General features: G+C 57.1%; 2 protein-coding genes across 3 annotated transcripts in view; one reads left to right on the top strand and one right to left on the bottom strand.

Moving 5' to 3' along the window:
* The first annotated feature begins 605 nt into the window (after positions 1 to 605).
* Arhgef16 (Rho guanine nucleotide exchange factor 16) lies at positions 606 to 20,894 on the top strand. 2 transcript variants are annotated; one of them, XM_051171756.1, is made up of 16 exons: positions 606 to 743; positions 7,003 to 7,111; positions 8,449 to 9,065; positions 11,805 to 11,850; positions 12,639 to 12,808; positions 14,428 to 14,484; positions 14,870 to 15,030; positions 16,809 to 16,961; positions 17,066 to 17,195; positions 17,659 to 17,733; positions 17,909 to 18,001; positions 18,408 to 18,559; positions 18,846 to 19,034; positions 19,498 to 19,571; positions 19,902 to 20,003; positions 20,702 to 20,894. In XM_051171756.1, exons 3-16 carry the CDS (start codon positions 8,469 to 8,471, stop codon positions 20,839 to 20,841), a joined length of 2,139 nt encoding a protein of 712 aa, XP_051027713.1. In that variant the 5' UTR covers positions 606 to 743; positions 7,003 to 7,111; positions 8,449 to 8,468; the 3' UTR covers positions 20,842 to 20,894. The 2 variants fall into 2 exon arrangements, with proteins under 2 accessions (XP_051027713.1, XP_051027714.1); XM_051171757.1 differs by lacking the exon at positions 606 to 743 and adding an exon at positions 790 to 1,195.
* Positions 20,895 to 22,387: 1,493 nt separating this feature from the next.
* The window catches only part of Megf6 (multiple EGF like domains 6), a 96,017-nt gene continuing 92,774 nt past the window's right edge, over positions 22,388 to 25,630 (bottom strand). Inside the window, exon 37 of the mRNA XM_051171113.1 lies at positions 22,388 to 22,431. Within this exon, the coding sequence (XP_051027070.1) occupies positions 22,388 to 22,431 (44 nt within the window). The remainder of the gene's footprint in view (positions 22,432 to 25,630) is intronic.

Here is a 25,630-nt window from a genome sequence, read left to right as displayed (position 1 = left end):
GCCTGTGTGTCTCCCCTCTCACCCTTGGGGGCTCAGGTTTGGTGGCACTTTGGAGGTGCAGTACTATCCTTTCCCACAGGGGGAAGCTTGCCCCCTAAAACCCTCATAGGGCGGGCTGTTACAACCACATCCTTGAGGACACTACATAGACATAGCTGTTTTCCTGAGCTCAGGAGAACCAGGCCGGACCTGTGTGGCTAGCATAATTTCCAGCCCTCAGAGGAGTTCTCTATAAAATGGGATGGTGGGAGATCTTGGCCAGGGCTGCCCTGAAGCAGCTAGCTAGCTGCAAAGAATGCAGAGGGTGGGGCCTTCCGTCAGCAAACAGGTTCCCACAAGCCCGAGCTCTCCCTCAGAAGGCTTCCTGGAGGAGGCGGCGGATCTAGAAGAGAGGCCCAGGAAGGAAGCGGGCGTAGAAGCCAGAGGGAGAGTATAGACAGTACCCGCGGGCGGACTCTGGCCCGAACCACCAGACAGGTCACGTGAACGCAGGCGGGGCCCAGATAGTGCGGCGACGCAGTCTGCGCGGCCAGGTGTGACCGCCCAGGTGCAGCAGGTGCTCAGGGCGCGCCCCGCCTTCCCGCCGCGCAGCCAGCAGTGGAGCCCACCTGGCCGGGGCTCCGCCCGCCTGCCCGGCGCGCAGGAAGTGGAGAGGGCGGGACCGGCCGGCTGGACTAAGACGCGAGGACCGACCCAGCGGCGCTGCAGGCTGCACCCTCCCGGCCGCCCCTCGGCGCATACAGGTGAGTCCCAGACTGGAGAGGAAGGGCCCCTGAGGCGCCCGGAGCGCCCGTGCACCCCTCCGGTCTCCGTTCTAGCCCCTTAGGACCTAGGCGACAATGTCGCGCCCCGCCCTCTAGCTCCCAGCTGGGGACCTGGAGCTTGGCTGCCCTGAGCCGCAATCCGAGGGACACTTAGCGCCAGGCAGGGTCAGACACTAGGACGCAGAGACTCCTGGGAAGTCCCGGGGACGTGGAAGTGACTCTTCCGGGAGCTAGAAAGATGATCTATTCAGATGGGCTCCAAGAACGAGGGGCGTGACCCGCCTCGTGCCACCTTACACCTGATAGCCGCTAAAGTGGATGCTTGGGTGTGTTCAGTCACGTTAGTGACCTGCAGGGTCCCAGGTACAGTGTGCGGGGTCCATTCGTGACTGTATGCCGGTGTGCCCTGATAGCCCTGGCTTCCGACGCAGGTATGTGGGCGCTCGGCTTGAAAGTTGCCCTGTGTGAATTCAAGCAAGCCGCTCAGTTGATTCAGTCTGAAGCTGCTGTGTTCCAGTCTGGGGACAACCCCGTGTATCAGACCGTGCTGTTAGGATGCCCATGGCCCTGTGAGAACCCTCCGCCCACAACATTGCTTGCGGCACTGCCTGGTGGAGGCCAGGGTCCCTGGGCTTCCTTGAAAAAGAAAGGGTTCAGTCACCCGAGAACAAGGTGGAAAGAGCTAGGTAGGGGTACCCTGCCACATCACCTTCTTCAATCACCTAAAGCCAACCCCCCCCCCTTTAAAAAGATGTTTATTTTATGTGTTTAAGCCTGTGTGTATGGATGTGCTCCACAGGTGTGCCTGGTGCTCCCGGGAGGCAGAGGATCCCCTTGGGATTAGAGTTAGAGTTGTGAGCTACCATGTGAGTGCTGGGACTTGAAGCCAGGTCCACTGGGAGAGCAGCTGGTGCTCTTTTCTGTTGAGCCATCGCATCCCCAGCCCTGTCCTTAGGGTCACACCTCCCACAGGGCAGTTACTCCCCACCCACAAGTAAAGTCCCTTGGAGTTCCCATGGCTTGTCTGTGGTCGCAGACATAGGGCGGCTGCTGCTGCACGGGAGGTGGTGGTTGCCGTTTCTCTTTGGCCACTTGGCCTGGAGGTTTTGGTTTTGGTTTCCAGACCCGTCTTGGCATTGCCTGTCACTCTGACATAGTGCTCAGGTGACCGTCCCTCTGTGGCGCCATGAGTCCAGAATCCGGCCGTCCGTATCCAGTTCCTGGTTTGAGAACAGCCGTCTAGGTCAAAATGGGGCCTCAGAGCTTGGCTCCTCCTCTGTGCTCTCACTGGCTGGGGCTTGACCCAGGCGCTCACGTTCCCTCTGTCCCTGCAGCTGAGGAAGACACTCTCCGTCTAGGGCCAGAAGTTTGGGGAGGGGCCCGAAGGAAGACACAGCCGGCAAGAGGGTACCTTCTGTGGGCCTGTCTTTCGGCTGGTGAAGTGGGCGGTGGAGGCCCCAGGTTCCCAAAAGGTCAGGACTCTATTTCCCCAGCCCAGACTCCCTTAGGGATGCCTGTGGGTACCAGCCACTAGGGCTTGTGGGATGTGAAAGGGGAGTAGGGAGTGATAGGTGGGTGTCATGGGCTGTAAGACTGGATTCGCCTGGTGGGGGAGAGTGACTAGCTATGGTCAGGTTCCCCCACCTTGGCGGTGCTGGAGCCTTTGCTCCAGTTGGCTGTTAGCAGGCTGCTTTACTAAGCTCAGCAGACCCTGGCATCCTGGCTTCGGACCACAGGATGCCAGTGGCTGTGACCAGTGATGTCTTCAGATGTTTTTTTGTTTTGTTTTGTTTTTGAGACAAGGTTTCTCTGTGTAGCCTTGGCTGTTCCTGGACTCACTCTGTAGACCAGGCTGGCAATGTCTTCAGATGTTACAAATTGCCTCCAGGTGGGCACAACTGCCTTCATCTGAGACCCTCTGAGCTCAGCCTACAGGCAATTGGAAAGAGCTGGATGCGCCTCCAAATCCAGCTCGGCCAGTCGGAGTTGCCCAAGCACAAGGCCACCACTGTGGTTGGCTGACGATGATCCCCGCCAGGTAGAGATAGCACAGGGTCAGAGCTGGTGACGAGGGCCCCCAGTGGGGCACAGCCTCTCAGACTCAGGGTCAGTTGGGTTCCTATGACCAGCTGTGACCAGCTGCAACAGGCTCACACTAGGAAGAAACGAGGCTTGGGGGCTGGAGGTGGGGTGGGGGAGGTGGGAACTAGAAAGCAGCACAGGTGCAAGATGTGTGGGAAGCTGATCTGCCTGAAAGGATGAAGGAGCCAAGGATCAGGTGCAGAGAGGCCCACCCACCCAGGACCACACCACAGTGGTCCCCTGAGATGTCTGTCACCACCTCACTGGCTCTACCTGGCGCCCTGCCCCATGGTTCTGCTACTTGTGAGCCCCAGGATTTGTTTGCACTGACAGTTGTGTGGGGGTCTGGGGGGCATCTCCAGGTCACCCTGAGCAGAAGCAGCCAAAAGTTACCCTCACTGTTACATAGGGGTCTGCTCAGTGGCTCTGGCCCAGATTCTGCTCGTTTTAACCAGAGACCCTGGGCAAGTTGTTGGTTCTCACAGAGCACCAGAGCTGCTGCTTCCGTGAGACAGAGGTGGGTGCAGGACAGAGAGAGTGCCGGCATCAGCGTGAGAATTGAGCCCGGTGTTTGTGGGCACAAGAGCCTTCGTGCATCCCAAAGGCTCAGACTTGGGAGCTCCTGCTGAAGGTGTCTTTGGGGGTGCTTCCATGCCCCTTCCCCGGTGAGCCTGGGGTGCCCAAGACAGGGAGAAGACACACCCTAGCCCATGCGGAGTCTGGGAGGCCTCACACCCCACTCTCAGAAATACTGTTGGTGGATGCCATGGCTAGTGTTGCCCTGGAAGTCCCTGTGCTGCGAGCGTCTTGGCAAACCAAGAGTCAGAAGCCAGCCAGTCTGAAGGGAAGGCTGCCCCGTGGAGATATGGGCTGGATGGAGCAGGGAGTCTGTCTACAGCCCCCAGGACGAGCCGGTACCCTTGGGTCTCGTGGGCCTGACAGCAGCACCAGGAGTTAAAGCAGCTTTTTTGGAAGTTTCATGTCTGGGAGCCCAAGGCCAAGGGGAGACAAGAGGAAGAGAGTGCGTGGCCAGCAGCTGCCTGCCTGCGGGGAGAAGATGCGATTCTCGCCTCTGAGTTAACAGAAGATGTTGCATTCGTGAAACAAGAACAGGGTGCTAGGAATGAAGAGCAGTGGGGGTGGTGGTTGGAGGCCCCCCGAAAGCCCTTTGTGGGGGCCTAGAAATGACAAGTGGAAGAAGGTTGAGTGGGGTCATCTCCAAAAGGAGGACAAAGAAATGAGAAAAGTAAAGAAGGGAGCATAAGAAACTAGGGGACTGTCGGAGGCTCCGGTCTTGATAAGTACGTGTTCCAGAAAGGAAAAACAGTGCAAGAAATTATCTAAAAACCAGCCAGACGCCCAGTGCCCCAGGCGGGAGGTTCAATTCAAGCAGGAGGAACACAGATTCAAAGGCTGCCAAGCTGGGCAATCTAGGAAGACAGACAGACAGACAGACAGACAGACACACACACACACACACACCCCTACCTCGGTGAGGGGCTGGAGACATAGCTCAGTGGTATAGCAGTTTCCCGGCATGGATGAGGTCCCAGGGTGGTCTCCCAGTGGGGGTGAGGAGAGGGAAGAATTTATCCAGGACATAATATCAAACAGCACGCAGACACAGGCATTAAAAAAAAAAAAAAAATAGGAACAAGCTGGTTGGAAAGTCCACCTGGCACCTCGCTCAGTAAGTGAACCCGGGACGCAAACCTTCTTTCTACAGGGCTGGGCCAGGGTAGGGAGGAATACAAGTCACCCTCTGAGGAAGGTCTGAGGGTGCCAAGAAGCCGCAAAAAGTGAAAAGGATTCTTCCAGATTCCAGAGGGAAATTATCCCCAGTGGGAAGGGTAAACCTGAGGAGAGAGAAATATCCTGGCAATCACAATCTTACCCGCTGCCAAGCTTGGTGGCGCATGCCTCTAATCCCAGCAGGCAGGAAAGAGAGGACCGTAGACCTCTGAGTTTGAGGCCAGCCTGGTCTACATATACATTTCCAGGCCAGCCAGGGCTACACAGTGAGGCCTTCCTCAAAAATGAAAAAGAAAATAAAGATCTGGGGCCAGAGAGATGACTCGGCAGTTAGGAGCACTTGTTCTTGGCACCTGGCACCGACATGGTGGCTCATAACCATCTTTAACTTTAGTTCCAGAGGTTCTGATCCCCTCTTGTGATCTCTGCGGGCACCATGATGCACATATGTGCGTGCATACATACACACACACATACATACATACAAATACTCACACACCTAAAGACATTAAAAATCTGCCTCCAGGCTCTTCCTGAGAGGATGCCTGGGGTTTGCTTAGCCCTAGAGGCCTGAGGTCAGCCAGAGCCAAGCCTAAGGAACACCTCTTACCCGCCCAACCCCCACCCTGAGCTAGGAGGGTGCCTGGGAAGACCCGGAAGTGGGCCCTGCACAGAGGGCCCAGACTCTCAAGGAGCACGGAGAAGCCAAACTGGTCCATCAGTGGGAGGTTACCAGGAGAGCTGACTGTGCACAGGGTAGAAATGATTAACAGAAGGCAGGCCACTGAGCGTGCAGCCCTGTGGCTATGCTATGTATGGCCGTGCAGCCCAGCTCCCTTTCCAGAGAGTGGCTGGTGTCAGAAAAGCTGTGTGGGGATGGGACAGCTTCAGGATGTGTCCAGCAGGCCTTTCAGTGACAGGGCAGGTATCTGTAGCCCTCAGCCCAGCTCTCTGGGGTCCCAGCAGGCTGTTTGCCAGACCTGTGGGTGTGGTGCCAGGCTGGGAACAAAAGCCACTCCCAGCAGATTCCCTTTGGGCACCTTCTGGACCTGGAATGGACTTTGCCCTCTGCTGGGTGAGGCCGCTGCCTGTGCCGTCCTACAAGCCTGAGCTCAGGAGCGATGCATGTTTGCTGATAGGGCTAATGACGCTGGGCCTCTCTGTGTGGTCTGTTCTTTATGAGTAAAATTATCACTGTGCAAAGGAATTGCACAAGAAGCCTGTCCTGGGACACCAGAAGACAGCTAAGCCAACCTCTCCAGGCCTCAGTAAACTGACAAGTTAACTTGGGCGTGGGACCTTGGTCGGTGCAGTCCTGCCTTACAGCACACGTGTGTGACAGATGCCAGCTCTCTGGGGGAGGCCTGGTGTGACTGCTATCATGCTCAGCCAACTTGGAATGTCCTTAGGAATGCACACTCCCCTGCTCGCAGGGCAGCAGGCCTCAGCCCACCCCTCCCTGGGGCCAGTGAGGCTCAGCTGCACTCAGCTTCTTGGGGTAGTTTCGTTAAGAGCCTCTACAGCCAGAAGAGCCTGGGGCTTCTGGGGGTGAGCTGGGACACAGCTAGCTTCCTGGGTGCCTTACAGTTGCTCTGGGAGTGTGGCCAGTCCTGCCCTGTCCTCTTCAGAGAGAGACTGCTGGGTACAGTCTTGGCACTCTTGCGAGGAGGCCAAGAGAGTCATCAGTTCCCAAGGCCCTGAACCCATCCAAACAGCCCTTGTCCCCACCCCCACCCTGGTGGTAACTCTAAGGGCAATGTCCTTTCCAGTCCTGCTCAGGCCGTTGGGCAGAGCAGGTAGGTACCACACGGTGGGGTATGATCCTGGATGGAGCCCGGGGCAAATGACAAGGGAGCATTGTGGCCCAATGCTGAGCCCAGAGCCTCGCTCCCCCACCCCCCACCCCCCACCCCCACGATGTGGGTCAGGGACATGGGGCCTCATTTAACTGTCTGAAAAATCAAACTTCCCCCTTGCAAGGCTCTTTCTTATCACCTGGGACCTGCTTGGGGCTGGTTTTGGTTTTGGCGAGATAAGAGTCTCACTGTGTATGTGACCCAGGCTGGGCTTGAACTCAAAAGCCTCCTGTCCCAGCCTCCCCAGTGTCTCCATGGCCCTCTTAGGCACTCTTGGGTGCATGCCATTGCCACCTATAGAGCTCTGGGCACATAAAAGGCTTCCTCTGTGTTGGCTCCTTTGTTTTTAGAATAAATAAATAAATAAAATGGAAAGTAGTTACAGAGCAAAGTTTCCCCACTTTGCATTAAAGACTCCCCGAGTTCTGGCTTCAATATCAGTGCAGCGTGACGTGCCAGGGATGTTTTAATGGGCTTTGCAGGTCACTTAGGAGCCTGTTAGGATAGTCTCAGGCGACAGCATTGTTCTGACTGACCCCACTTTGCAGATTTGAAACTGAAACCAAGAGGTGGCACTTTCAATCATTGAGGACCCCGGGTTTCCAGACCCGCAGCAGGGCATCTCCTGACAAGTGTGGAGGACCCCAAGTCACAGAGGTAAGTGGTAGCACCGTGGTCAGTGCTGAGGACTGGTTCCCACATGACACTCCCAGACTGACGTTTACTGTGGCTGGCGGCTCCTGCTGTATCCAGCTCTGTTCACGTCAGCCTCTGGGTCACAGGCCTGTGAGATTCCCTGCCTAGAAGGGACACCTGTTCCTCACGGTCACATCCCTCCTGTTAGCCAAACTTAGCACCGTGCTGCACCCAGGGGGAACAGAAAATGCTGGTGCTGAGGAGAGAAATAGGGAACCTGGAAGCCAGTGCTCAGGGCTGCCTTCTATTGCCTGAGTGGTAGATAGGCCGGGGTGGCAGGACAGGGGCAGGCAGGCCGATGCTGAGGAGAAAGGAGTCGGAGACGGGCTTGGGGTGCTGGAGCTGCTGGGGTGGACAGATGGAGCCGCCGAGTAGCAGCATGCTGGTGGTGGCTGTCACGGGACAGTGAGCCCCCACGGCTGACTCAGGTGGAAGCTCCTGCTGCCATCTCACCTGCTCCGTGATGCAGGGTTCACCTTGGCACTCCCAAGGCTGGCACTGTGGACGCCCCCAGCTTCAGGAACATGGGAGGTACAGGTGTGTGTTGGGGAGAGTGCTACGGGAAAGTGTGCTTGGCCAGGAGAAGAGCAAGCAGCCAGGCTTTCACTTGGAGCCGGGCTCTGCTACATCTGTGGCTGACGGCCACTGAAGAGGACGGCTGTGCTGAGGTTGTGTCACCTTCTTCCACCCTCCGTCCTGCTTGATCCTTACGTTGTTGTCAGGGTCAGGCATCAGACGCGTGTCCCCAGCAGGCCCCTGGGCCTCTGGATAGCCCATCCCCTTTGCAGGAGTGCAGAGGCAGGCCACGGCCACACCCATAACATTGGCTACAGTCTCGAGAAACCGTAATTGTCCCCATGGAAACCACATACAAAGTACCCAGGTACCAGCAAAGGGACCTAGCCAGGATTCTGGTCCTGGCCTCTGTGGCCCTCTGAGCCCAGCCACAGACCTGCCCTTATTTGCAACCTGCCCAGGACTTAGCTGTGTCAGGGAGTCAAGGTGGTGGTTCCTGAGGCTCAGTCCAGCCACAGGCTAGTCCCACCAGGCCCCTCATCTCAAAATAGCTGCCTGCCTGAGGCATGTACTCCCCCATCCACCCACCCACCCCACCCCCAACCCCCCCCCCCGGCCATCTTCAGATAAGCCCAGACCCCAGCCAGGTAAGGAGCCTGGTGATCAGCCACAGCCAGCCCTGCTCTCCTGTCCTTGCCTGAGAGCTGTTAGGTTAGGATTGGACACCAGGGAGCTACTATACACAGGAGCCCCCCCGAGCCTCTCACGTCTCCCTCTCTCAGGGCCTCCTCTGCCACCCAGCATGTCCCAGAGACATTCTGACAGCTCTTTGGATGAGAAGTTGCTGGAGTACCGCTTCCACGCAGAGCTGAGACTGGACGCCAATGGGAACCCGGTGCCGGGGCTCCCCATGGTCCGGAGCTCTCTGAGAGCCAGAACCAACGCTGCCTTTGAGCCCGAAGCCTCAGAACCCCTCCAGCCACCCCAGGGAGATGAAGAGCCACAACCCACCATCATCCTCAGCACGCAGAGCCCCGCGGCCCTCAAGATGGGCACCCAGCAGCTCATCCCTAAGAGTTTGGCCGTGGCTAGCAAGGCCAAGACCAAGTCCCCAGCGCGTCACCAGAGCTTTGGGGCAGCTGTGCTCAGCAAGGAGGCCGCGCGGCGGCGGGATCCTCGGCTCGTGGCGGCCCCCAGCTTCTCTTTGGATGACATGGACATGGACACGGGTGCTGGTGCAAACCTGAAGAGAAATCTGAGGAATCAGTCCTACCGGGCAGCCATGAGGGGCCCGGGGCCACCCAGCAGCAAGGCGGACTCGGTCCAGCTCGGCCCCAAGCTCCAGGCCCTCGCTGAGGAGGCCGCTCCGCCTCCTGCCCGGTGCCCGGCCAAAAACAAGGTAGGGGCCTGCCATGACAGCAGAGTGGGCGGTGTCTCTATTCCCCCACCCCCACCCCGGGAGTTCCAGGCAGAGAGCCGGCCTGGTGCTGTGTCTCGCACGTCTGCATCGGGCATGGAGGCAGCCGTGATTGACCCTAGCTAGGTACAGGCTCCTGGCCCTCCTACTTTGGTTGGATCCGTCCTGGGCTCGTGGGACTCTTCCACACCCCCACGTCTCCATACCCAGAGTGGAGAGCAGAGGGAACTAGCCACTCTTGACCCCCCCCAAACAAATGTGGAGCCAGAGAGCCAGCCTCCCTCTCAGATAATGCTTTAGCAAAACCAGGCTTGGGCTGCTGGTGGGACACCGCCTGGGTGGGACAGAGCCCTTCACTGAGCCATGGTGCAGCCCAGCTGTTGAGAAGAATGGTTTGGGGTCCTAGCGTTATGAAGGTCCAGGCTTCCATCCGTTGTAGACAGCCACCAGGCAGGGAGGCCATGTCAGGGAGTGGCCTCTCCTTCACCCTTCACCTTGTCAGGGTCCACTAGACTCTACCACAGCCATTCCAGCCAGCTTCCCAGGATACGGCGCTTGGGGGGTGGGGGCAGGAGGGGGCTGGGGCGGGGCTTCTCTGCCAGGTGCTTCTCTCAGATTCCTTAAGGGCTCAGTCAGCTTCCATGAAGGGCCTGGGATGGGCCTTTGTAGCTTTGTGACCCTCCTAACAGATTCCTGGCACTTCTGAGCCTCAGTTTCCCCATATATGAGTGAAGATGGCTGTAGCATGTTCCAAAGATGGGAGAGCATGCTTAGAGCTGTACACAGCACATGGGAGAGCATGCTTAGAGCTGTACACAGCACATGGGAGAACATGCTTAGAGGTGTACACAGCACATGGGAGAACATGCTTAGAGCTGTACACAGCACATGGGAGAACATGCTTAGAGCTGTACACAGCACATGGGAGAACATGCTTAGAGCTGTACACAGCACACATGAGAACATGCTTAGAGCTGTACACAGCACATGGGAGAGCATGCTTAGAGCTGTACACAGCACATGGGAGAACATGCTTAGAGCTGTACACAGCACATGTGAGAACATGCTTAGAGCTGTACACAGCACATGGGAGAGCATGCTTAGAGCTGTACACAGCACATGGGAGAACATGCTTAGAGCTGTACACAGCACATGGGAGAACATGCTTAGAGCTGTACACAGCACATGGGAGAACATGCTTAGAGCTGTACATAGCACATGGGAGAGCATGCTTAGAGCTGTACACAGCACATGGGAGAACATGCTTAGAGGTGTACACAGCACATGGGAGAACATGCTTAGAGCTGTACACAGCACATGGGAGAGCATGCTTAGAGGTGTACACAGCACATGGGAGAACATGCTTAGAGGTGTATACAGCACATGGGAGAGCATGCTTAGAGGTGTACACAGCACATGGGAGAACATGCTTAGAGCTGTACACAGCACATGGGAGAACATGCTTAGAGGTGTACACAGCACATGGGAGAACATGCTTAGAGGTGTATACAGCACATGGGAGAACATGCTTAGAGCTGTACACAGCACATGGGAGAGCATGCTTAGAGCTGTACACAGCACATGGGAGAACATGCTTAGAGCTGTACACAGCACATGTGAGAACATGCTTAGAGCTGTACACAGCACATGTGAGAGCATGCTTAGAGCTGTACACAGCACATGGGAGAGCATGCTTAGAGCTGTACACAGCACATGGGAGAACATGCTTAGAGCTGTACACAGCACATGGGAGAGCATGCTTAGAGGTGAACACAGCACATGTGAGAACATGCTTAGAGCTGTACACAGCACATGGGAGAACATGCTTAGAGCTGTACACAGCACATGGGAAGAACACACTTAGGCGTCATCCCTAGACCCTGAACCACAGCCTGGCTCTGAGAGATGCAGACACCAGTCGAGTGATAGCCACCAGCACACAGCAATGTCACTACAAGCTCCCGTGGCTCCAGGTTGGCTGAGGTGTGGCCTGTGTGTCCAGGCAGCCCAGGCTGCACTCAGTCCTCAGCTCAGTAGAGACAGCCATGATCAGCACGCTTAGCCGAGTTCCTGTTGCATGCCCTGTGCTGGGTTAACCAAGCCGTGGCCACCCTGGTGCAGAGAGGGCACCCTGAGGGTGTCCAGGGCCACCAGGTGACAGTGGGGGAGGCTCTGGGCTCTCCATAGTCTCAAGGCTAATGGATTAAAGTAGAAGGATTTGGAATGGCAGAGGCAGGGGCCTTGGGGCAGGTGAGAAGGAGCCAGGCTGGGAGCATAGCGCTCTTCGGGCCAGTGAGGGGAATTCCCAAACTGCCCCACCCTTCCCTGGAACCCGTGTGCCTGTGAAAATGCCAGCCAAGGAGGGGGCGCTGGCTGGAGCTGCAGAATTGGGGTTCCCCAGGGCTCTGCCCTTGGTTGCCTCTGTGATCCCCTCCCCAACCAGTGGCGCTTGACCCACTTTGGCTTTTCTGCAGACCCACCCCCCCTTCACCCCCTGTCCAGGTAACACCTCTTAGCTGGTTTGGCCCCTCCCCTAGGCAGCCTTCCTGGGCCTGAGCTCCAGCTTTTGCCTTTGTGAGACTAGGATTTATGAGCATCCTTTGGAGCTGGCAAAGCCCCCTCCCATCAGGCTATCTCTTTACAATCTCTGGGCTGCCATTAGCAACAGCCCACGCCTCCCTCTCTCCACTGACTGCTGGGGTTTCTGTTTCTTGTCTGCAGAAAACTCTGGGGCGGAAACGTGCACACAAGGGCTCTTTCAAAGATGGTAAGGGGACCCTGGGGACGCTGAGGGCTGAGCATGGCTGGGAAGGGGGTCTCAGCAGGGCCAATCCGGGGGCTGTGTGGGTCTGAGAAAGTGAGGTCAGGCCGGGCAGGACATCGAACACAGATCCCAGTTGGTGTGACTGTGTGACCCAAGGGGACAGCCTAGCCCCACACTCTCGTGAGTATCCAATGGAATCCAGGCTGGATTGTAGGGCATCAGGCCTTGTGAGGCAGACGTTCACCTCTGTTCTCTGCATGAAATCTTCCTGGTGTGAAGAGAGTCTGCTGGGTACCACAGCTCACAAGAAAGTAATGACCAATGTCGTCCTGTCTTCCTGGTCCCACTGAGGCTTAGATATTGCCAAGACAAGGTGACTCCAGTAAGAATGTCCCTCCCTCCTGGCCATGTCAGCTCAGTAGGTGGCCATAGGGCAGAACACAACTATCTCTAAGCCCCTGAGGGGCTGGGGAAATCTCTGAAAAACTCCCTGTGTGAAGCAACAGCACCACCCCAGTCTCAGGTGCAGGCGGATGGTAGTAGCCAGCCCAGCCCAGCATGGGCCAACCCGGTTGAGGGTGTTCCTGGGCCTGTGTAGCTACTACCATCCGCCTGACCTGGGTGCCACATTCTACACTGGAATGCTACCACCTCCCAGGCAGTCCTCGCACCACTGCAGGACGTAGTGGGCCCCAGCAGGGCCCACATGTTTTTGAGAGCTTTGTGGGGCCTTTGGGAGGGTCAGGCCACCCCCAGACCCTCCTACCGACAGGTGGCTCTGCTCTCCCCAGATCCCCGGTTATACCAGGAGATCCGAGAGCGAGGTCTGAACACCAGCCACGAGTCTGATGATGACGTGCTTGATGAACCCTCCAGCCCCGGGGGATCTCAGAGAGCGGACACCACCATTGTGGTCAAGAGCTACCGGCCTGCCCAGCTCACCTGGAGCCAGCTCCCAGAGGTAAGGGAGTCCCACACCCATCCTCAACACCGGAGGGGACCCACGGTCTTCACCCAGCTGTGGTGGTGGCCCGGGACCGTCTAGGGAGTTCAAGCAGCTGCTGGCATGCACAGTTGGCCTGTGGGGTGGGGCTGGCTGGGTCCTTGGGGCAGTCCCTGGAATGAGCTATAAGTCTGTCTTCTGTGTGTGGCGGAAAGCCCTGTGCAGTCTGACCTAAAGGGGCACTGTGAGCACAGGGAGCCCCTTTCCTAGGACCCTCATCTCACTGGGGCAGGGAAAGGCCCCCAAAGGAGCAGAAACAGAGAGTGTGGGCTCCCCACTGCCCCCCACACTGGAGATGGGGTCCTGCCCAGGTGTGAGGGCTCAGTCGAAAGCAGGACAGAATGGTGAACCCCGTGCGTGGGGAACACAGCGTGAGGGACGTGACCCCCCATCCTACGCAGGCTGTGGGGCTGGTATACCCAGCCTTTATCTCAGTTCCCCGGCACTTGTTTGCCTACTGTGGGGGCTGGGGGACCCCCGTAAGAGTGCCTACAGTGGGACCCCAGCCAGGGAGGGGCCAGGTAAGGCAGACTCTGTGTTTCATAGGTCGGGACGTCCAGAAGTACACATTTATTATCCTGCTGGCAGCTGGGGGGAAGGTTATCCCCCCGTCTGGGATGGGGCCCCCATCACACTGAACCCCATAATACTGCCCAGCGTTTTTTAGAGGGTTGTTCGGATTTTTTTTGTTTTGTTTTGTTTTTTGACACAAGGTTTCTCTGTGTAGCCTTGGCTGTCCTGGACTCACTTTGTAGACCAAGCTGGCCTTGAACTCACAGCGATCCGCCTGCCTCTGCCTCCAGAGTGCTGGGATTAAAGGCGTGCGCCACCACGCCCGGCTCTTGTTTTGTTTTTTGACACAAGGTTTCTCTGTGTAGCGTTGGCTGTCCTGGACTCACTTTGTAGACCAAGCTGGCCTTGAACTCACAGCAATCCACCTGCCTCTGCCTCCAGAGTGCTGGGATTAAAGACATATACCACCACGCCAGGCCCTACTGCCTAGTATTTAGAGCCTGGCCTACCCAAGCTCGGAAAGCTGCAGTGGGCCCACACACAGTTGACAGTGCCTCTGCCCAGCCTGTGGGTAGGAGAATGCAAATGGAGGTGGTTTTCTATCTGGCAGAGGCTGAGCATTGTGGTGGCCCAACCTGCCCTGACATGCTCTATATCAGTAGGTGTTGGGGAGCCACACTAAGGCGCCTGGGGACCATTGGCCATCCACAAGGGGGTGGGTGAAGAGTGCAGGTGGTTACAGCCTGTGCCTTCCCTGGCAGGACTCTGATTCAGCTGCCAGGTGGCTCTCTCTGACCACGCGCACGCATGCACATACACACACACCACGCATGCCCCCTCTGGACTCCCTGTCCATCTTCCTGGCCTGGTCCAGGGCTCTGGAGATGGAGCAGCACCGTCCCGGGAGGAAGATAAGCTGAGGAGAGAGAGAGAATTGACAGCTGAAGGCAGCTCTGCCCCCTCCAGGCTGCTGTGTCCTCCTGGCCCAAGGAGGATGGAAGTGGGGACCTGGCTCCATCTATAGGGCCTGTGACCCATAGCTCCTTGGCCTGTGCTCTCCTCAGGTGCTGGAGTCAGGTGTGCTGGACACACTGTCAATGGAGGAGCGGAAGAGGCAGGAGGTAAGACCACTCACTGGGTGGGAAGTGCTGAGCTGGCGACAGCCCAAGCTGTCCCTGGATATGGCGTGGGCCACACGGGACCCTGGGAGTTACAAACAAGAGCCACAGTGACACCCTCACCTCAACCTACCCCTACTGGCTGCGTCATGGACCAGACACAGCAGCCCCTTTCGCTGCCTTGTCAGTCTTCAAGGAACATGAGGGGCAGCCCACCTTTGCCTCCTCAGGCAGGGACCAGACTCCTGGCCTGGGATGAGGAACACGGCTCAGTAGTGGAGTGTTCGCCCAGCAGGGTCAGGCCCTGTGGGTCCTGGTCACCTCCGTGCGGATCAAGCAGTTGAGCCACAGCTCATCCGGTCCTTCTGAGCGTCGTCTTCTTGTGCAGGCCATCTTCGAGATCCTCACGTCTGAGTTCTCCTATCTGCACAGCCTGAGCATCTTGGTGACCGAGTTCCTGCAGAACCGGGAGCTGAAGGCCACTATGACGCAGACAGAGTACCACCACCTCTTCTCCAACATCCTGGACGTGCTGGCCGCCAGTCAGAAGTAAGCTTCCCTGGTCCTTCCACGCCTATGTCCCCGGGGCCCGGAGGAGGCCACTTCACCTTGCCTCCTTGGGCAGTCATCACTCTAGTGAACTCAGCAAGCTTAGGGTGAACCCTGGAGCTGCCACTGGGGTGAGATAGAGCGTGACAGTCTGCCAAAGCCCTTGAGAGCTCGTTATGAGGATACTGTGGTAGTGGGCATCCTCCACTCAGGGGAGAGAGAGCACTTCTCTTGTGTACACCCCTGTACTACCAATGGGTATCTCTCCTCAGCCCTGGGCATCAGCGGTGCCCACAGTGTACTCACCCAGCCAGGTGGCAGCCTCGCATTGCAGCCCCGGGTCATGTTCTATCTGGCAGTGTCTGGTGGCCTAGCTGGGCTCTAGTTGCAGAGGAGGGGCCAGGTATGCAGCTGCTGGCTGATGAGGGCATGTATGTCTTGTGTGGATGCATGTACAAGTGCCTGTGTGCTTCGTGCACGCCTGTATGTATCTTTGAATACTACCAACGGGTATCTCACCCCATCCCTAGGCATAGTGTCATCCTATGTTTCCTCATGTTTGTATGTGTGCACGCACTAACATCCTTAGCCCAGTCATGCTGTGTGCGGGTTCAGCCCTTGCTATGGCTGCGATCCAGGAGACCCCAGGCCTCACAGTCCCTTTAGCCTCAGCTCCACTGTTGACCTGCTGAGGCCGGTTGCCTGAGGCCCTCGCCTGGAGCTCAGTGGGGTCAAAGAAGAGTAGGTGGCAGCTCACAGGCTGGGCCCTCCAAACAGCATCAGCCTGGCCCTTGCTGAGCCCACTCCATCTGCAGCTGTGATCATCCAGACCACCCCCCCCCAAAGGAAGTTTCAGAGCAATTTAGACAGGGAACAAAGGACTGTCACATATGTCCCTGGAGACAGGAGCTTCCTGTAAGAGAGATTCAGTGGCCGGCTGTGGGAACTACCCACTCCTGACTTGCCAGAGGGGAGAGGTCCCGGGAAGAGGATGACCCTCATGCAGCCTCCTGCCCCCGGTGTGCAACCTCCAACAGCTCAGCATGGCCACTGCTGTCCTGTCATGGTGGGACTTTCTAGCCTCCCTCCCTAGCCGTTCACAGTGGTCTCCTCTGAGGATTGGTGCTATTTCAGGACAGTAGTGGAAGGCTGGCCCTTCTAGATGTTTCCAGGAAACCCTAGGAATTACGCATTTCGGCTGAGCAGGCTGCCCTGTCTGCTTGTGCATGGTGGGCCTGGGTCCAGGCAGCCTCAGCTTCTGTTCATCCATGGGGCCAGGCTCTGGACCTCTCTACCTGCTAGCTGCCTTCCCATGGGCCAGTGGCTCTCAGAATACACCTGTCCACATCCCAGCTGGGAAGGTCGGCCCTAGAAAGGTGGACATAGCTCAGAAGAGCCACTGGCCCCACACACCAGGTGGCCAAAACCTATAGATCTGTGGGGGCAACTTCTGATGCCATTTGCTCAATCTGTCATCATCCTTTCTGGCTCATTGGAGGTGAGAGGCTGTACTCTCCAGGACTTCAGCCGAGGGGTCAGGCCTCCCCCACTTGTTCCATACGAACTCCAAACGTGGATAGTCTGTGAAGCCTTGCAGGGAGCTTGGCTGGCGGAATCACATTAGTTTCCAGACCGATCCCTAGAGCAAGCCCCTACACAAGGTTCCACCTCCAACGTTTTTGTCTGCCTCATGCATCCATGGAGGTGTGTGTGCACACCCCCGGGGACCGAGCCTTCACCTCCCCAACCACTCCCCGACATCGCCGTCGATGCTGCAGGTTCTTTGAGGCCCTGGAGCAGCGGCACAAGGCGCAGGTGTGCGTGGAGGACATCAGCGACATCTTGGAGGACCACGCCGAGACGCACTTCCACCCTTACATCGCCTACTGCTCCAATGAGGTGTACCAGCAGCGAACCCTGCAGAAGCTGTCGTGAGTGGGGGGTTGGGAGGGGCCCCCAAGCCCGCCCCGTGCAGGTCCCGCCTGCCCAACCTCTTTCCAAAATCAAGAGTGAAAAAGGGTGTCCCTTGTTGCAGGAACGGCAACGCGGCCTTCCGAGAAGTGCTGAGGGAGATCGAGAAGCGGCCTGCGTGTGGGGGCCTGCCCATGATCTCCTTCCTCATACTCCCCATGCAGAGGGTGACCAGGCTGCCACTCCTGACGGACGTGAGTGTCCGGGGAGGCTTGGGTGGAAACCTACCCGGAGGCCCTGACTGCAGCATCGCCCCTGACCTCTGACCCCATACCCACACACCTGGAATTGGATAACTGCGATGCACATAAGACAGTGTAGTTAATTCTGATCGCTTTGCGGCCTGTTAACATGATGCTGTAGCCTGTGGACACATGTTCGCCCTCTGCCTGCAGAGGTGGTGCTTCTGGGGCCCACGCTGCTGTTCCCCAGGATGGGGGTGGGGAGCAGTGTGTGAGGTACCAGTTTTCACCTGACACTTTTGGCCACTGAGGTTCAGAGGCCATTTGTGAACTGTAGACACACTGGTGGGCCCCCAACAGGGAGCTGCCTCCCAGACTTCCAGAGTCTGCCCCATGCAGGGCCACTGCCCCCACCTCCACCCCCACCCCCTGGGAGGGGCTTGGGTGCTTCCCAGCTGCTCTCTCTCTTCCCCAGACACTCTGCCTGAAGACGCAGGGCCATCCTGAAAGGTATAAAGCTGCCAGCCGCGCCCTCAAGGCTATCAGCAAGGTGAGGCAGCGCCTGCCCCAGCTTATCTAACAGGACAGACCCTGGGTGGGCTGCCAGCTCATGGTGCTGATGGGAACGGGGACTAGTTCAGCCAGTGACACCAGGAGGCCAAGCACTCTGTGGGCCATCCCCAGCCACGCCTGAGGTATGCACACTTGTAAACGCACCCCCACAGCTGGTCAAACAGTGTAATGAGGGAGCCCACAAAATGGAGCGCACAGAGCAGATGTACACACTGCACACGCAGCTGGACTTTGGTAAGGTCAAGGTAGGTGCCGTGACCCCCGACCCCCCCCCCCACAGCCCTTACTCTGCAGTCACAGGCTAGAGCAAAAGAGGCTTCTGGGGACCTCTACCTGGGGAGGAGGGTTGGTCCTCCTGGGCCTTGGTTTCCCATGTGGCAAAGGAGATGTCAAAAGCCTCTCCAATACCATCCCTGACCCCTACCCCCCACCTTAGGTAGAACATTCCACAAGTGTCCAGAAAATCAGGGCTGGCCAAGGCTCTCCTGTAGGTGATATGGACAAGGCCTGCTGTGGGTGCCTGTGGGCCTACTGAAAGGCCACTCCTTAAGGCCCAGGAGTGTCTCATTGGTTCTCCGTTCAGTCCTAATGGGGACAGAGGCAGGGACGGTTCTTACCGCCACCTCCTTCACCTGCCCACTCTATCCGCAGTCCCTCCCGCTCATCTCCGCCTCTCGCTGGCTGCTGAAGCGTGGTGAGCTCTTCCTCTTGGAGGAATCCAGTATCTTTAGAAAAATTGCCAGCCGACCCACATGCTACCTGTTTCTATTCAACGACGTCCTGGTCGTCACCAAGAAGAAAAGGTAGGCACTGGGCTGCAGGTGTCCGGCTGGCAGGTGTCCGGCTGCAGAGCGGCTGGGAGTTGGGTAGGAGGGGTGCGGACTGGCCCTGGACCCCTCTGACCTTAGCATCCAGGGCTATGCGTCACTGATCTGGGGTGCCCAGCGCCTCTATATAGAACCAGCTCTCTGCTCTGTGCAAGGTGTCTCCCCTCCTTGGCCACTGAAGCTCCCGGAAGCTCTGTCTCCAGGCCCAGGAGTCAACTCCCTGGCAGGTGAGGCCCTGATGACACTCCTGTGTCCCCCACAGTGAGGAAAGCTACCTGGTCCAAGACTACGCACAGCTAGACCACGTACAGGTCAAAAAGCTGGAGCCCTCGGAGCCCTCACTGCCAGGGACCAGCAGCCGCAGCTCCTCCGTGCCCCACCCCTTTCAAGTGAACCTGCTACGGAACAGTGAGGGCCGCCAGGAGCAGATACTGCTGTCCTCCGACTCAGCGTAAGATGGGGGACCCAACCGGAGGGGAGCACGTGTGTGAGCAAGATCCCCCGTGAGGATGGGACACACTGAGCTGTTCTGAGGGCCTATTAGTCAGTGCCGGGCAAAGCCATAACAAAACACAGCCCATCTTTGGGTACCTACGCTCCCAGGAGGGGACACACCAACAGATCAATGGCTGTACCACCCAGTAACCAGGGAAGGAGCTTAGAGACAAACGGGGATGGGGGATGGGGGTGTCGTCATTGGCCAGGTGGTATTTACAGCAAGACCGCGAGGGAGGGAGGGAGGGAGGGAATGAGGCAGTAGACAGAGGGAGGAGGGTCAGTCAGAGCTTCCTTCAGGCAACAAGGTCAAACTCAGAGGCTGAAGCACAGCAAAGCTCAGGGATGTAGGGCAGGTCAGCATCGTCTGGACCCCAATAAAGAAGGAGGGCCTCAGCTGTACAATCTGTGGCCTACAGGAGTGACCGGGCCCGGTGGATCACAGCACTCACCTACAAGGAGAGACAATGGCAGGGCCTCAGCAGCAAAGGAGGTGAGTGTGGAGGTGGGGTTTACCGGGTCGCAGCCTCCCCAGGGAACATACCCCACTTGGCTGCTGGACCTTGGCCTGTATTTGTGACTATGCACATGTGATATAAGGTTAGACGCCTGAGGTCCAAGGAACAGAACAGGCTGATCCCTCTCTCAGGGGAGAGAAGTCCATCTGCAGATGTCTGTCTTGCACTCCCTGGAAGGTCAGGGAGCATCTTGTGCTGGGACAGAGGCACAGCTGGTGCCGTGTGTCTGTGGGAGAGGAGTGCTGCCCTTCCAAGGCAACAGAGCACTCCTGGCCTAACTCTCCATCCCCCCCCCCCCCCCCCAGAACTGCCCCAGGTGGAGGTCACCAAAGCATACTTTGCCAAGCAGGCTGATGAGATCACACTGCAGCAGGCTGACGTCGTCCTGGTCCTGCAGGAAGAGGACGGTGAGTGGGGGGGGGGGGCATGCCTGAGTGGATGCAGAGGGTACTGGGGTACAGCGACCAGCCCATGCTCAGCCTGCCTCGTCCCCCTGAGAGCTTCCTCAAAGATTGGAGCGGTGGAGATGGCTCAGTTGGCATAAGGACCTGAGCACCCATGTAAAGAAAGCCAGGCATGGCAGTTCGTGCTTGAGTCACACCATTGCCAGCCAAGCAGAGATGTAAATCTCAAGGTCACTGAGCAGCGAGCCGAGCCTAGCCGGCAAGCTCCATGGTCAAAAGACAGAGTGGACAGCAGCTGAGGGACCGAGGTGCCTTTGGGCGTGGGCTTCCGTGCACATGTATGTGGACCCCCACACGCATATGCATAGACACAGCCCATTCGGTTTCTTCAAAGGGAGGAGTACAGTGTTAGAACCACGGGGTCAAAGCGTGTTTGTCACTCTGGGCCCTAAGGGAAGCAAGTGGGTGTCTGCTCTCCTGGCGGTCTCCGCTCACTGGTCCCAGCATAGGCTTCTACGGGGCCCAGGTCATGCACCCGCTCAGTGACAGAGCTCCTGGGAGGCAAAGAGCCCATGTGGCCTTGAGCATGGCTTCCTTGGCTTGCTCTGTCATCAGGAGAGGCGGTCACCCATGCCCTAGAACCCTCAAGAGCAAAGGTGGAGATGAAAGGAGCTCCCTCTCATCCACCTGTCTGCACTCAGGCTGGCTACATGGCGAGAGGCTTCGGGACGGAGAGACGGGCTGGTTCCCCGAGAGCTTTGCTCACTGCATCACCAGCCGCGTGGCCGTGGAAGGCAATGTGCGCAGAATGGAGCGGCTACGGGTGGAGACAGACGTGTAGCCAGGACAGCTCAAGAGCCAAGCTATGGTGGACACAGCCTCAGCCCTCCAACCAGCAAGTGGTCCTGCCTACCTGCAACGAGCAGGAGGTTTTGCCATGGGATGCAGCTCCGTTCCTCGGGCCTTCCCATGGCCTTGTGGTCGAGTGCAGAACACTAAACATCTATAGACGCCACTTGCTTTCCTAGAAGTCTTTGAGGGAGGCTCCAGGTGTCCTCGTTCTGGGAGGAGCCTAGCCTGGCCTCTCACTGGCCACCTGAGCTACACCCAGGCTAACAGTGAAATAGGACCACTGCCTTCATTGAAGACAGCACAGGGCCACCTTCCAGATGCACCCCTCCTTCCTGTGTTCTGAGAGGACGGTGCTGGTGGGATGTGACGAGGTGCCAGCAGGGATACTGCAATTACGGATTTAAATAACATTAAAGTGTTTCTCTAAAACGAAGTCCCAAGGTGTAACAGGTGGGTGGAGACTGGCCCCCATGTGTCACCTGCCAGCCAGGTGTCACAGCAAGGCTCTACTTGTGTGGCCAGGGATGGTAACAGCTGGACCTTGCAGGGCTTAGCTTGGGCACAATGGGGGCAGTCTAGCGTGGTGACCCCAGTCCCTGCAGACCTCCCTCTCAGGGACCTACAGGCTAGGACAGCAGCCTCTGAGCAACAGATGCAGTTGAATCTCCCCAGGTGCAAAGTACAGCTGGTGGAGCCCCTCAGGCCTGGGGAAGGGCTATGCTTCTGGACAGGTTAGGGCCAGCCCCGTCCCATGGCCTGAGGCAGCCAGGAGAGCCAAGTCCAGGCTCAGCACTCAAAACACGTACTTCAAAAGGAGGGCCGGGCCAGAGTTCAGGGAGTGGGAGTGGCCCAGTGCCTCCTTCAGCCTGAAAGAGATGAGTGTCTCCATCTTCCTCACCCCAGTGGCCTGCTTTCTCAGAGCTACTGTGTGTGTGTGTGTGTGTGTGTGTGTGTGTGTGTGTGTGTGTGTGTGTGTGTGTGTGTGTGTGAAGGAGAGAACATGCTGGTGGCAGAGGAGTGTATGTGTGTGCACACTGAAGTGTAACTGGCAGGAAGAATGACGTTGGTGTAAACCCACTGCCCTGTGGCCTCTGGTTTGTTTCCCTGAGGACAGGCTGGCTATCAAGTGACTACAGCGAGGGACACTGGAGGGCTGGGAGGCTCTGACTCTGGACCCGTTGTCACTATAGACATCTGGGGCAGATGACCACATACCTTGTCTGCAAGTGATGAGGCCAAGGAACAGGCTAGTACAGAACCTGGGGGAGGGTGGGCAAGGCCAGTGCAGCACTTAGGGGAGGGTGGGCAAGGCCAGTGTGGCACCTAGGGGAGGGCAGGCAAGGCCAGCGTGGCACCTGGGGGAGGGCAGCCAAGGCCAGTGTGGCACCTGGGGGAGGGCAGGCAAGGCCAGTGTGGCACCTGGGGGAGGGCAGGCAAGGCCAATGTGGCACCTGGGGGAGGGCAGCCAAGGCTAATGTGGCACCTGGGGGAGGGCAGCCAAGGCCAGTGTGGCACCTGGGGGAGGGCGGGCAAGGCTAGCGCGGCACCTGGGGGAGGGCGGGCAAGGTTAATGCGGCACCTGGGGGAGGGCGGGCAAGGTTAATGCGGCACCTGGGGGAGGGCGGGCAAAGCACCTCTGCCCACTGAGCCATCTTGACAGCCCCAAGTTCCTTCATGCTCTGCTTATGCCAGCCCTACCTTTTTTTCTCGCCCCACAGTGTGTCCACATTCCTGCTGTAAAGGTGTTTGCATGTGGCAGCCCATCACACTCTCTGTTGGTCTCTGCTGTGTCTGTAGCTGCCTCTCAATTCACTTCATATTTTTAAACGTATCAGCCTAGCCAGGCATGGTGGTGCATGCCTGTAACCCCAGCACTTGGGAAGCAGAGAGAGAGGACATCTGAGTCCGAGTCAGCCTGGTTTAGCAAACTCCAGACCAGCCAGAGCTACATAGGAAGGCCTGTATCAGCCAGCCAACCAGCCGATGTCTTATTAGTCTTCAAAGGAGAGAGTTTTGGCTCTTTCGTGTAGCTAAGGTGGTAAGAGCACTGCCTAGTGTGTTACGGGCCTGAGTTGGACCCTGTGTGTATAAACATAAATGTATATAAGACGTAAGTATCCCGAGCACGGATATAACATGCTAAAAATTATGCAGATTTGATCACTGCTTTTCGATTTGCCTAACCTATAGGTCTCTAGAATGTGTTACGTTACACCACAGTATGTTTGTCTCTCCCTGTGATGTGTGCGTGTGTGTGAATAGACAGCCACGGTGCTTCACACCTTCACAACAGCAAAACTTCCTCAGGGGCTGAAGAGATGGCTCAGCAGTTAAGAGCAGTGTTGCTCTTCCAGAGGTACCTGTGCTCACACCGAGCAGCTCATACCGCATAACTCCCTCTGCCGGATCTGGAGCCTCTGGCCTCCACAGGCAGCCTCACTCACAGCGTGCGCATGCGTGCGCGCGCGCACACACACACACATTAACCTTTTAAAAAGTGTTTTAAAAACCTCCTCCCAGCTGGGTGTGGTGATGCACGCCTTTAATCCCAGCATCAGGCAGGTCTCTGTTGCGTCCAAGGACAGCATGGTCTACAAAGTGAGTTCAAGACAGCCAAGGCTACACAGGGAAACCCTGTCTCAAAACAAAAACAGAAACCCCCTTCCCCAGGTTTTCTTGCTATGGTTGTATCTCTACTTTCCAGCTGAGCCTTACAGGCTAGATCCTTTTTTTAGAAAAAGAGTTTTTTCAATTACATTATTGGGGGATATATATGTGGAGGTCAAGTCAGCAGGCCACCAGAGAGATGTTAAGTAAAGGGACCAGATGGTGAGTGGGGAGGAGCTTGTGTAGGTGTGGAGCAGTGCAGGAGTAAAGGGGGAATTCTAAAGTGCCCAGAGAAAAAGGACCAAGAATCAGACTGGCCAGAAACTCCACAAGGGAAAGACTGACACCAGGAAATGGTGATGTTCTGATATTGAACAATTAGCTGGATTTTATATGCAGCTAAACTATCATATCGAACAATTAGCTGGATTTTATATCCAGCTAAACTATCATATTGAACAATTAGCTGGATTTTATATCCAGCTAAACTATCATATTGAACAATTAGCTGGATTTTATATGCAGCTAAACTATTGCCAGGACCACAGGTGGCCTGTGACTTGCCTTCCACTGATGCCCTTACCCCTGGACTAGCATCCCTGGAGGTTTCAGCTGCCTTGGCTGCTGTGGGAGAGGAAGGAGGCAGCCATTACCCAGATCCAAAAAAAAAAAAAAAAAAAAAATCTCAGGTCTAAGTCCAGGCCTCCCCCTGTCCACAGCTCTGCTCTGGGCTACATTCCTCTCCCTGTGGCATCAGCCTCTGTCCACAGGGAGCCCTGGCTTCTGTGATTGCTGCCTGTCCCTCAGCCCGCTGAGGCAGGGGTGGGCTGTTTAGGCTAAGCCGTCCACACCAGCCCTGCTCTGCCTCCTTGGGGACATCCTTCTCTGTACAAGCCACCTTCGAGGTCTCTGTGGGTGTCTCAGGCACCAGAACAATGCCCCTGGAGCCAGAAGCTGGGAAGAATCCCAGTGTGACTGCTGTGGCACCCCTGGCACTATAGAGGGGGACAGAACTCACCTGGGCCTCCCTGATTTAGGGGGAGGATCCCACCCGAGAACTTTCATGCCAATCGCTCTTGGAAAAACACAGAGTCCATGAAAACCACAGAAACCCAGGCCATGAGGACACCACTGTGTCTTTAACTCATTGGTCTTTACAAAACCCTTGACCCCACTCGCTGGAGACCTGAGTCTGAGCTTCTGGGATCCAGCGGCTTCCAGCTGACCCAGGGCCGTCACAGAAGTGGAAGTGCCCATAAATACCTTTACATAAATACGGGCCAAACTGCGTTTGTAGGTAAACAGTCAGTTGGCTGCAGCAGTCCGTGGCCGAGCACCAGGAGGACCTGGGAGACAGGTGGGGCCTTGCCTACTCACATCTTGGTCTCAACTCAGGTCCTAGAAGAGAGCCAGTATTCCTCAGCGTGCCCTGCAGGGTCCCCATGTACACGGTGGCCTGAGGCCTGGATTCCTTGTGTCCACAGCCAGCCTTCTTCCCCATGACCACAGGGCCGTGGTAGGTAGCTGTGTGACTATCCGCAGCCCTTCACAGAGGCGCATAGCTTTCCAGAAGAGGTGTGGGTCCAGGAGCCCCGCATACACCCTCTCAGGCACCAGAGGAAGCCTGGGTCCGTTGGGCTGGAGCACAGTAGTGGAACTCTGTGGGAGTCCCTCTGAGTTAGTGCTTCATGGTGCTGGGGTGCTGGAGTGCTGGGATGCTGGTCTGCTCGAAGATAGCTGTGTGGGCACTGGGGACAGGGGAAGAAAAGAGAGTCAGCAACAAGGTGGGGGTGGGGATCCTCCAAACAGCCACACTGCAGGCTGCCACTGCCTTCTTCCCTCATGAGCCAAGCCCAGCCCCATCCCAGCATGATCCAGACACATCTCCAAGGTCCAGGTTCTGAGGATACAGAGAAGTGCATGAGACACCCCCTTTGCCTCTGGGCAAGCTGCTTTCGACCTGTCACCTGAACTGTGGCCTCCCAGTGAGCTGGCCAACAGACATCTCATATTGTCAGCTTGGGTAGACACCAGTAATGGGACATAAAGGCATCGATTGTCCGCCAACACCCACAGGGACCCCACAAGTCCACCCATGCCCTCAGGGACCCCACATGTCCACCCACGCCCACAGGGACCCCACATGTCCACCCATGCCCTCAGAGATCCCA

The sequence above is a fragment of the Acomys russatus genome, chromosome 29 (genome assembly GCF_903995435.1).
Source record: "Acomys russatus chromosome 29, mAcoRus1.1, whole genome shotgun sequence".
Taxonomy (NCBI): Eukaryota; Metazoa; Chordata; class Mammalia; order Rodentia; family Muridae; genus Acomys; species Acomys russatus.
This window is presented reverse-complemented; position numbering and strand designations above follow the sequence as displayed.